At 41.1% G+C, this 12,649-nt stretch overlaps 2 protein-coding genes across 2 annotated transcripts in view; one reads left to right on the plus strand and one right to left on the minus strand.

The window, feature by feature from the left end:
• nemf (nuclear export mediator factor) overlaps window positions 1–12,649 on the minus strand; it is a 212,832-nt gene that overhangs the window by 198,817 nt on the left and 1,366 nt on the right. The window lies entirely within an intron of this gene.
• Window positions 1–12,649, plus strand: part of mok (MOK protein kinase) — a 118,257-nt gene that overhangs the window by 66,581 nt on the left and 39,027 nt on the right. The window contains exon 11 of the mRNA XM_078562360.1: window positions 299–416. Within this exon, the coding sequence (XP_078418486.1) occupies window positions 299–416 (118 nt within the window). The remainder of the gene's footprint in view (window positions 1–298; window positions 417–12,649) is intronic.

Raw genomic sequence — 12,649 nt, forward strand, 5'->3', positions numbered from 1 at the left:
CCCAACCCCAACCTTATGTGCCCAGTCAAAGCATTTTGAATGATTTGATTGGTTTATCAAATAATGGTGAAAGTGAGATAGGAAAATTGAATGGGAAATGTGGTCTTGGGAATTTACAATGGTGAAATTTACGCAAACATGATCACAATGTAACAACTGAAGGTTTTAAACAGAAAATGCTGGCTGATTTAAGATTTTTAATAAGATATATAGATTATTTTAAGTTGAGAGAGAAGGATACTAGTTCACATTAAGTAACAAAAATAAACATGCTCATTGTGATTTCTTTTTCCTGTAGATTTGCTGAGAAACAAGCTGCTACTATACAGTGTAGAGTTAAATGCTTAGAAGAGAATGAGAATCTAAGCCCGGCTGTGGTGCACAACCTCTGGCGAATTCATAAGGGACGCAAGCAGGTAAAATGAGTAACGTTGGTACTTGCCACTTGCCTTTCTCTGTTCAACCGGCTAATTAACTGTTCCACCATTAAAACAAGTGCCAAATTTTTCTAGCAAAAAGTTACCTGAAATAAATATATAATTAGGTTATACTGTAATTATTTGCAGCATATTTATATGTTTTGGAATGTTTTAAAATTGGAATAGCAACTCTAATTTTTGAGCAGAAATGGTAATTTTAAACATTGCTCTGGTCTCATGTTTTGTAACATATTTAATATTTAACTATTGAATACAGACTTAATGGATAGTGCTCCCAAATTGCATTAACAAATCTAATCTGATTTTTTTTTTCATCTTGACCTAACACCTTTGATAAAGCATTAAAGCTGTTACTATAATTTACTACCTAAGAGCAAGCAGGTGTTCATTGTCTGGGTAGTAATCTGTCAGAGCAGATTGGGTGCTCTTTGTAGATGCACAATATTAGTTCCATTATTGGATTCTACCCAGGTGATGAAGATGAAAATCATCTTCAATATTTTTCCATGAAGTTATCAATGTTAGCTTAAGGGAGACCCCACAGTCTGAGTACAGTGTGGATCCTTTCCCAAAATGCCTCTGTTGGGTTGTCAGCCCAACAAGAATGATTTTCTTCAGCCTCATTTGGTTGTTTTCCCAAAATATTTGAAGACATTTAGAAGACAATTTTCAAAAGCTTTAGTCGGCTAAAACTAACATTGTGCATTATTAGACAGCTTCCCTGTTAAAACAGAGATATGGAAATGGATTGTACTTTAAGCTTAAGAGACCTTACTGATACGCATCTTCCCATGCCTTTGTTTATCATAAAATTCCAAAACAGTTAAATTCTTTATTATTCTCAGTAAACTTTGGGGAAGATTTTGTTAGATAATTGTGCACCATCTTTAAATATAATTTGGGTTCAGACCTGTTGAATCAAACATGATATTTTTGTGTATTTTAAACATCACTTTAATTATGACATACTTCTTGTCTACCAGCAAAGCAGCAACTTTGACCTTAACAGTGTGAGGGTATGCTATTTATAGACAGCCCTTGTAACTCAGGACACTGATTATTTCAGTCATGGGAACCATGCCAATAGAGATTTCTTGCTTCTGTGGAGGATTCTCTGTCGCTCCTCTTCTAGGTGAATGCCCTCTATCGTTATACTTTTTCTTATCACTGTTCATAACTCAGCATCCTGTGCCAGCAGCAATTTCCCTTTGTCTCACAGACTTTACATAAACTTCATTGCATGAAGAAAGGAAGTCATATCAAGGAAATGTTTCCCTGTTGCCGAAATAGCACTTTAAGATCCTTGCAAAAATCCGGCGGATGCTGGAAATCTTAACTATAAACGGAAAATGCTAGAAATACACAGCAGGTCACGCAGCAAAAACTCTTCACTGTTTGGAGTCATACCTAACACAAAGGAAGATGGTTGCTTGATGTTGGAGCCCCAGGATATCACTGCAGGAGTACCTCAGATACTGTCCTAGGCCCAGCCATTTTCAGCTGCTTCATCAATGACCTTCCCTCCAACATAAGTTCAGATGCGGGGATGTTCACTCAGGATTGCAGTGTTCAGAACCATTTAGTACAACTCAGATGTTGCAGCAGTCTGAACCCACATGCAGGAAGATCTGGACTACAGTCAGGCCTGGACTGATAAGTGCAAGTAACATTCACACCACACAAGTTCCAGACAATAACCATTTTCAACAAGGGGAAATGATTATTTTCTCTCAATGTTCAATGACATTACCATTACTAAATCCTTACCATCAACTTGCTGGGGATTACCATTGACCAGAAACTTAACTAGGCCAGCCGTATAAATACATTGGCTACAAGAACAGGTTACAGACTGGGAATTCTGTAGCGAATAACTCACCTCTGACTCCCCAAATCTATCCACCATCAACAAGCCACGTGAATGTGATGGGATACCCTCCACTTGCTTGAATGAGTGCAGCTCCAACAACACTCATGAAGCTTGACACAATCCAGGACAAAGCAGCCTTCTTGATTGGCATCACATCCACTACCTTAAACATTCACTTCCTCCATCACCAATGCACAGGAGCAGCAATGTGTAGCAACTACAAGATGCACTGCAGCAACTCACCAAGGCTTCTTCGACAGTTCCTTCCAAACCTGCAACCTCTACCACTTAGAAAGGCAAGGGAAATAGATGCATGGGAACACCACCACCTGCAAGTTCCCCTCCAAATCACACACTACCCTGAGCTGAAGCTATTTTGCCTTTCCTTCACTATCATTGGGTCAAAATTCTGGAACTATTCCCCAACAGCACCTATGGGCGTACCTACACCGCATGGACTGCAGCAGTTCAAAAACGTGGCTTAACACCACCTTCTCACGGGCTATTAGGGATGAGCAATAAATATTGGCCTTGTCAGTGATGCCCACATCCCATGAACAAATTAAAAAATAAATCTATTCTCATCCCACTAAAATTGTCCCTCTTCCAATTAAGTATTTTTACTCTATCTCTGTCCTTTTCTATAGCTAACCTGAACCTTGTGATACTATGACCACTGTTCCTTAAATGTTCCACGACTGACAATCTACTTGACCCACCTGATTACCCAGAACCAGACCTAGCAATACCTCCTCCCTCATTGGGCTGGAAAGTACTGATCAAGAAAAGTTCCTGAACACACTTCAGAAACATCTCTCTCTCTGTCCTTTAACTATCCTAATATAGACTAGGATAGTAATTGCGTGAAGCCTTGCATTTTCATCTCCCTGTAATATCTTTGCAAATGTGCTCCTCTATATCTTTCCCACTAGTTGGTGGCCTATAGAATACACCCATTCGTGTAATGGTAGCTCTCTTATTTCTTGTGTCAACAATGGCTCAGTTGGTTAACGCTCTCACCTCTGGTGAGGTTCTGAGTTCATGTTCTGCTCCATGGCTTGCGCACAAAAATAAAGGCTGACACTTATTGCGAATATCTAGTTCATTGTTCTGTTAAAATTTTAGAAATTGTTTTTTCTGATTACAGTTGTAATGGTAAGGTAATTCTAATGCTGGGCTTTAGAGATTCCAGAATGCCCAAAAAATGGCAATTCAAAAGGACACCGGTGTTTGTTTAATAAAGTCAGAATAGAAGAGAGAGAGCCATAAAACAGCAGATAGCTTACTTAGCTGGAGACATGATGTCTGCAATGCTTGCATTCCAGGGAGATGTTTTTTGTTTTGGGAGTTGGAACTAAATTAGTTCAAAAGTGTTTAATAAACCCTGAAAGTTGTAAAACCCATTTACTTCATCAGAGCAAAGAAGAAATTGTAAACGAGGGATAATTAACCTAAAGATCGGGTTAAGGACATTCTAGAGCAGGCTATATCGTCATGGAGTTGGATGAAGCTTAAGGAGGGTCTCTGGTTTCAGTTTATCTGGGTGTTTTTGCTGATAAAGTTAGTTGCAACATGGAACTGGTATGTGCAGTTTTCAGGTCATTGAGAGAAGTTGACCAAATAACTGTACACAGAGTGAAAAACTAACTTCATGCACTGTGTAGAATGTGGGTGAGGCTTAATCTCAGTAATTTTGTGAGGGAACTGAAGCTGGAACATTTATACATACGAAATAGGAGCAGAAATAGGCCACTTGGCCCTTCAAGCCTGCTCCGCCATTCAATAAGATCATGGCTGACCTGTTTGTGTTTCATATTCTACATTCCCATATACCCCCGATAACCTTGGATTCCCTTGCCTAAAGATAATCTATCTACCTCTGCCTTAAAAATATTCAGTGACCCACTTCCACTGCCTTCTGAGGCAGAGAGTTCCAAAGTCACACAACCCTCCAAGAGAAAAAATTTCTCCTCGTCTCTGTCCTTTAAGGGCAACCCCTAATTTTAAAACAGTGCCCCCTAGTTCTGGACTCACCCACAAGAGCAAACATCCTTTCCACTTCAACCTTGTCAAGACCATTCGAGATCTTATATATTTCGATCAAATCATCCCTCACTCTTCTAAACTCCAGTGGAAACAAACCCAGCCTGTCCAGCCTATCCTCATAAGACAACCTGCTCATTCCAGGTATCAATCCAGTAAACCTCCTCTGAACTGCATCAACATATTTACATCCTTCCTTAAATAAGGAGACCAAAACTGCACAAGGTATTCGAGATGCAGTCTCACCAATGCCCTGTATAACTGAAACCTAACATCCTTACTTTTAAATTCAATTTCTCTTGTAATAAAGGATAGCATTCCATTAGCTTTCTTGATTGCATGCTGTACCTGCATGCCAACTTTTTGTGACTTGTGCACGAAAACACCTAGGTCCCTCTGCACCTTGGAATTCTGCAGTCATTCTTTGTTTAAGTAAAACTCTGCTTTTTTATTCTTCCTGCCAAAGTGAACAACTTCACATTTTCCCGCATTATACTCCATCTGCCAAGTTTTTGCCCACTCACTCAACTAATCTATACCTGTCTGCAAACTCCTTATGTCTTCTTCACAAAATACTTTCCTACCTATCTTTGTGTCATATGCAAATTTAGCCACCATGACTTTGCTCCCCTCATCTAAATCATTGATGTAAACTGTAAAAAGTTGAGGCCCCAGCATAGACCCCTGTGGGACTTCACTCATCACATCCTGCCAATCAAACAAAGACCCATTTATGCATACTGTCTGTTTTCTGCCAACCAGCCAATCTTCTATCCAAGTTAATATGTTACCATCCACTTTTATTTTAATAACCTTTGATGTGGCACCTTATCAAATGCTTTCTGGAAATCCAAGTACAGTACGCCTACAGGCTTCCCTCTATCCACCGCACATGTTACTCCTTCAAAGAACTCTAATAAATTGGTTAAACATGATTTCCCTTTCATAAAACCATGCTGACTCTTCCCGATTACCTTGAACTTCTCTAAGTGCCCAGATATAACCTCCTTAATGATCAACTCTAACACTTTCCCCACAACAGATGTCAAGCTAACTGGCCTGTAGTTACCCGTTTTCTGCTTTCCTCCCTTCTTGAATAGAGGGGTTACATTTGCTACTTTCCAGTCTGATGGAATCTTTCCAGAATCTAGGGAATTCTGGAAAATTAATACCAACACATCTACGCATTAGCCACCTCTTTTAAGACCCTACAATGAAGTCCATCTGGACCTAGAGACTTGTCAGCCTGCAGCACCATCGGTTTGCTCAGTACTGCTTCCCTAATGATTGTAGTTTCGCCAAGTTCTTCTCTCCCCTCTACCTCCCAATGTACAGCTATTATTGAAATGTTTTTTGTGTCCTCTATAGTGAAGGCAGAGGCAAAATATTTGTTCATTTCATCTGCCATTTCCTTTATTATCTACTATTAACTTCCCATTCTCACTCTCTAGAGGACCAACAGTCACTTTACCTACACTTTTCCTGTTTAAATACCTGTAGAAACTCTTGCTATCCATTTTCACATTTCTAGCTGGCTTCCTCTCATACTCTAATTTCTTTCTGCTGTTTAACCATTTAGTCATTCTCTGCTGTTCTTTATATTCTGACCAATCATCTGACCCTGCTACTCATTTTTGTGCAATTATATGCTTTTTCCTTAAGTTAGATGCTTTCCTTAACTTCTTTAGTTAACCATGAATGGTGGGTTCTCCCTACAGAATTTTTTTTTAAAGGAATGTACTTATTCTGAGTGTTATGAAATATACACTTAAATGTCTGCCACTACTTCTGTATTGATCTGTCCCCTAGCCTAGTATCCCAGTTCACTTCAGCTCGCTCATCTTTCATGCCTACATAGTTGCCCTTTATTTAAGTTTAAAATACTAGTCTTAGACTCACTCTTCTCCCTTTCAAACGGATATAAAATTCATTCATATTGTGGTCGCTGCTACCTAGAGGTGCCTTTACTCTGGAGTCATTAATTAATCCTGTCACATTACACAATACCAAGTCTAATATAACCTGTTCTCTGATTGGTTCCAGAACGTGTTGCTCAAAGAAACTATCTCGAAAGCATTCTTTGAACTCCTCATCCAGGCTACTACTGCCAATCTGATTTTTTTCAGTTTATATGTAGATTAAAGTCACCCATGATTGTTGCCATCCCTTTATCACAATCACCCAATATTTATTCCTGTATACTTTGTCCCACATTGTAGTTACTGTTAGGAGGCCGACAGACCACTCCCACTAATGACTTCTTTCCCCTGCTGTTCCTCAACACCATCTAAACTGATTCTACATCCTAATCCCCTGAACCAAGGTCAACTATAACTATTGCACAGATGCCATACTTGATTAACAGTGCTACCCCTCCACCTTTGCCTAGCTTCCTACCCTTCTTGAAGGTCTTATACTCCTCAATATTCAGGACCCAATCCTTGTCATCTTGCAGCCAGGTCTCTGTAATGGCTATCAGATCATATTTATTTACTTCAGTGTGCGCTATCAATTCATTAACTTTTTTATGAATGTTACACACATTCAGATACAGAGCCTTTAGTTTAGTCTTTTTGTTATCTTTGTGACATCTAGTCTTGATTCTTTGTGCATTCTTAGGTTTTTTTCTCTCTGTCCTTTCCTGTTATTCTCTGACCCTCATTTCCCATATTACTATTTTCCTCTCTTACCTTGTCTCTGCTCTTTGATATACCACATTTTTCCACATTTGATCCCTTGCTATTTAGCTTAGAACTCTCTCTACTTCCCTAGTTATGCAGTCCCAGCCCGGTTCACGTGTCAATGGTACAGCTCCCAATTTCCTCAGTACTGGTGTCAATGCCCCACAAACCGGAACCCAATTCTCCCACACCGGTCTTTGAGCCAGGTTTTAACCTCTCTAATTTTATGTCCCCTATGTCAATTTGCATGCAGCTAAGGTAATACTCCAGAGATTATAACCTTTGAGGTTCTGCTTTTCAATTTAGTGCCTAGCTCCTCATACTCTCTAGGCAGAACCTCTTTCCTAGTTCTACCTATGTCATTGGTACCTACATGGACCACTACAATTGGAATCTCCCCCTCCAGCCCTGAGCAGATGTCTGAATTCTGGCACTGGGCAGGCAAAACAGCCATCTGGACTCTTGCTGTTTGCTAGAGAACAGTGTTGATCCCTCTCACTATACCGTCCCCTACTACCTATGTTCCTTTTTACTCCCTCCTTTTGAATGGCTTCCTGTACCACGGTGCCGTGGTCAGTTTGCTCATCCACCCTGCAGCCCCGCTCTCCATCCAAACAAGCTGAGAGAACCTCAAACCTACTGAACAATTGCAGAAGCTCACACTCCTGCCCTCTGGGTCCCCTTACCTGCCTCACTCACAGTCACACCCTCCTGTCCCTGACCACTGACCAATTCAGAAGACCCTATCCTAAGTGGTGTGACTGCCTCCTGGTACAAAGCATCCAGGTAACTTTCCCCCTCCCTGATGTGTCGCAGAAGCTGCAGCTCAGTCTCCAGCCCAGTGACTCTGAGCCAAAGTTCCTCAAGCCACAAACACTTACTGCAGATATGTTTGCCCTGGATCACAGTGTTATCCAGGAGCTCCCACATGCTGATAGACATCACCTATACTGCCATCCTTTAATGTGTTTTAAATAATTACTTAATTATATTAATCACTTATTTATGTTTTTTTAAATATATTATCTTAACTTTACCGCCAATTTGTGTGCTATTTTAAACCTTAGGGATAGAATAGAACTTACCCCACTTACCAGATGCTCACCAAACCCTGTGGTAGAGCAAGAACCAATTCCTACAGGGTAAGAAAGATAGAAAAAGGAAACAAACACTTTCTTCCCCCCGCCCCCAAACACCCCACAGTGTCTTGTGCCAAAGAAAGCAAAAGCAGGTTTGCTTGGAAATATTGAGGCATCTACAGCTAGGAGATGATAAATGAAAGTTTTACCTCTGAGAATATCTGGAGCCAAGCTTTCTAGCTCGAAGGAAATAGATTCTGTTCTTGACCCTTTCTCTAGCATTGTAATATTCTCCTTAATCAATACTGCCGACCCCTCCCCACTCTTTCCTTCTCTATATTTCCTGAACCTGAAAAATCTTGCAGGGTAGTCCCATTGGTTAAGACAAGGTGTTTGGATTTCTTTTTAAATGCTAACGGTCCCTAACAGGATTGTAACAAACTCCAGTGCAGTGCTAAGGGAGTGCTGCACAGTCAGAGGTTCTGTCATTTGGATGAGATGGAAGACCTTGTATCCAGGAATATTCAGTACCAGTCCTGCTCTTTTTTGAGCCAGGCCTCTATTATTGACACACCTTATTCCCATGTCTTTATCTGCACCTAAAGCTCACCAACCTTGTTTACCATGTTTCATGTGCTTACATATATGCACTATAAACCTAATTTAAACCTGATTGTGTTACCTTAGTCTGTAATACCTTGCTATTTCTTACTCTAGTGCTATCTGCCCTTCCAATCCTTTGTGCACCTTGTTTCTCCTTTCTAATGCTAAATCCTGGTTCCCACCCCCTGCCAAATTGGCTTAAACCTTCTTCCAATAGCACTAGCAAATCAACCTGAGGATACTGGTCCCAGATCTATTGAGGTGTAATCCTTCTGTATAGATCCCACCTCTCCCAGAACCAGTCCAATGTCTCATGAATCTAAAACCCTCCCTCCTGCATCATCTCTCCAGCCAAGCATTCATCTGTGTATCTTCCTATATCTATACTCACTAGCACGTAACACCAGGAATAATCCAGAGGTTACTACCTTTGAGCTCCTGTTTGCTTGTCTCCTTCCTAGCTCCCTTAAATTTGTCTGCAGGACCACATCCCTTTTTTCTATCTATATTGTTGCTACCAAAATGGAGCACAACCTTTGGTTGTTCGTCCTTGTCCTCGGAGTGCTTTGTAGCTGCTAAGTGATATCTTTGACCCTGGCATCAGGGCGGCAACATACTATCCTGGAATAATATCTGCAGCCACAGAAACTCCTATCTGTTCCCCTAACTATAGAATCCACGGTTAAGTATTGCTTTCCCAATCTTCCTCCTGCCCATCCCCCCTACAGCTGAACCACCCTAGGTGCTGTGGACTTGGCTCTGGCACTTCTCAGAGGAACCATCACTCTCATTCAAAACTGAATGCCAGTTGCAGTGTGAGATGCACTCTGAGGACTCCTGCACTATCTGCTTGGTCCTCCTTGACTGTCTTGGGGTCACCCATTCCCTCTCTACTGCTCACTCTTAAGCCATAGGGCGACAATATCTTAAAACGTGCTATCCACAAAACTCTCATCTTCATGGATGAGTTGCAGTGATGTGAGCTGCTGATGAAGTTCTGAAAGCTGGAGATCAAGTTCCTCCAGCCAGTGACACTTCCTGTGCATGTGGTTATCCAGATCAAAGGAAGCATCCTGGAGTTCCCACATGGCACCAGAAGTGCATTCCAGAGGACTGAGGTGTTCTGCCATCCCTCCAATTATCAAGCTATTAACTAAATTAAAAATAAATTTAAGACTTGAATAAAATACTTTCTAGTTATCTGCCAATCAGCTCCTTCCCTAATGCTTGCGTCAGTTTAGGTGTTTTACTTCTGTTATGATGTGGCAGATGATGTGTGCCAGGCAGATCAAATCCACGAGGGAAACTTGATCACATGGTCATAACTGTCTTGCAATTTGTATTTTATTTCGAGATGCATGCCTTGAATTCAGAAGTATTAAGACTACCACGACTTCAGAGGTTTTTAGAAAACTAAATTAAATATTTATTAACAAAAAAAATTTCAGGCGCATACATAGGTCTACAAGTTACTCCTATAATAACTCCTAAAACCCCTAATTAATCTGGTTCCCAGTTATACCGCCATTAAGGCAACAGTAAAAACAAATAGATTTAAACAGACCCAGGCAAAGCAACATGATATCCTGGACAGTGAATTTTCTCAGCTTTGGTTCCTGTAGACTGCAACTTGATGCACAGAGACTGGAGGCTTTTCACACTTGTGTTAGATCTTAGAAAGCCTTCTCCTCTTACTCAGAGCCTCATGTCCTTTATACATGTTTCTCACTTCTTAATGCAAATTCCATTGTTCCCATATGTTTTTGCAACTTCACTTTTCTGATAATACAAATCTTTTCATAGTATTATCAGTAACCTTTGGGAAAAATAAACACACTGTTTGGCTTAGCTTCTTCTGGCTAGGTGTAATATCTTACCATCTCTTTGAAATTCAAACTAATCTAATTTATCTAAAAATGCAAACGTTCCTTACACCTCACATTCTAAAACTTCAGCTATCTGTATGTATTTAGCATTTCAAACCTAGATTCTTCTTGATAACTCAAAACTTCCAGACCTGCTGTCTCCAATTCAATTAAATCACACACACACACACACACACACACAAACTAATCCAAACCCCACTATCAACCCACTTCTACAAAAAATCACAATAATATTATGAAAATTATTATATTTTCATGACACCTCTCTCCCTGATGCTTGCACTCCTTTACCTCCAATCAGATACTAAAAATACTAAATACTAAAAAGTGGTATAATATCTAACCTATATACTTGCCTTAAAAGCCTTAGGAGCCTGCTGCTCCTCTCTGTGTTAATTGTGATGTTACTCTGATGTACTTCTTGGATTTCCCCTATGTTTGATTCACTCCACTGCTTTATACTTTATACCCAGCCTCTAATCTTCAGGCTCGTTTTTTTTGTTTGAAAACCCGCCTGCTCCTTCTCCTTTATAACTGGCCTCTGATCTCCTGGCATGCTTTTTGCAAAGGCAGAATGCTATTAACGAAGTTAAGCTGATACACTTTCCGACTGATGATGCCAGTCAGAATGAGTGAGCACTTGTGTTTGCAACTCTGGCTGGCTTCCCACAGGTGCAGGGTGTCATCGACTGCACACAGGGCAATTAAGGTACCCTTCAGATCTCTCCGAAGTGCTCATCAACTATAAGGACTTTCACTCCATCAATGGAAGCTGGTGTGCAACCAGAACAGATGTGCGCAAGTTTCTCAGCGAGCTGCCATGATGCTTTTGTCCTGCACCAGTCCACCCTACCTCTCTTCACACTTCAAAGCAGACTTACTGGCTGGCTGCTTGGAAGACAAGAGGTACACACTTAAAACATGGCTGATCACAGCTGTGAAGGACCCAACCAATGAAGCCTAGGAATGATACAATAAAAACTATATGACAACCAGATAAGCAATCGAGCAAATAATTGGCATGCTTAGGATATGCTTTAGGCGCCTCAAAATATCTGGAGGCGCATTTCAATCTGCACTAGCCAGGGCCATCAGAATGCTCTGCGAGGTCTGGACCTTGAGGTGGGAAGCCAGGCACAGAGCCTCTTTAGAGGGGCAACATGATGCAGTTTTGCAGATTGTTGCCCGAGATGCCACATGCAGGGTACTTACTGAGGTGGGCAGGGCATGGGCAACTGGTGAAAAGCATTTTGAGCCAAGTTCCCACTTTCTTGTATCCTTTCACCACCATCCTTCTCATGGCCCATCCACACTCTCTTGCTAGCAATCAATGAGCAGTGGCCAAAGCATGGGTTTCACCAATCCTTTTAAGGTGTGACAAACAAAAACAATTGCAAAGCTCTGTGACATCCTGCCACTCTTGCTTGAGATGGACTCCTCCAATCTCTCCACAATTATGCTCGGTGCAGCTGGAAAACCTGAAAATATATTGCGCATTCATTGCTGTACTCTGAAAAGTATCCTTTTCAGCAAAGAGCCCCTTCCCCGCCAAGGTTCAGCATTTGCATCCAGCTGAGCAGAGCTTAGCTTGAAGTGTACCCTCTGACACCAACTCTCTACTGCTGTCCCTGTCTCCACTATGTGCTCTTGCTCACTTCAGATGTGAGAATCACCAGGTGAAACACAACTATCTTCTTTGCCAGTTCCACTCAAGTGTGAATACCTGAGCTGGTGCATTGTCTGCAGAAGTCCTGTGACCTTCAGAATAAGGAACTTCTTCTAAGGAGTCATTATAATCCTCCTGAACCACCTCCTGAGGCTTGAAGGCCCTGTGGGAAATAAAAGGCATGAATCAGAATTGCCAAGGTAAGAATGTTTATGTTGATCATGATGCATACTATCATATTTTGCTGGCTGTTGATGTCAGATCAACATGAATTAGTGTTGTATGCCATGTGCTGTAAGATATTTAATTCTGTCACCTGGTAGCTGGGAGGCTCCCATCTCCAATGCCAAGACTGTGGATTTCCAGTGCTCCTTTTCTGCA

This window comes from Cetorhinus maximus, chromosome 18 (assembly GCF_964194155.1).
Source record: "Cetorhinus maximus chromosome 18, sCetMax3.hap1.1, whole genome shotgun sequence".
Lineage (NCBI taxonomy): Eukaryota > Metazoa > Chordata > Chondrichthyes > Lamniformes > Cetorhinidae > Cetorhinus > Cetorhinus maximus.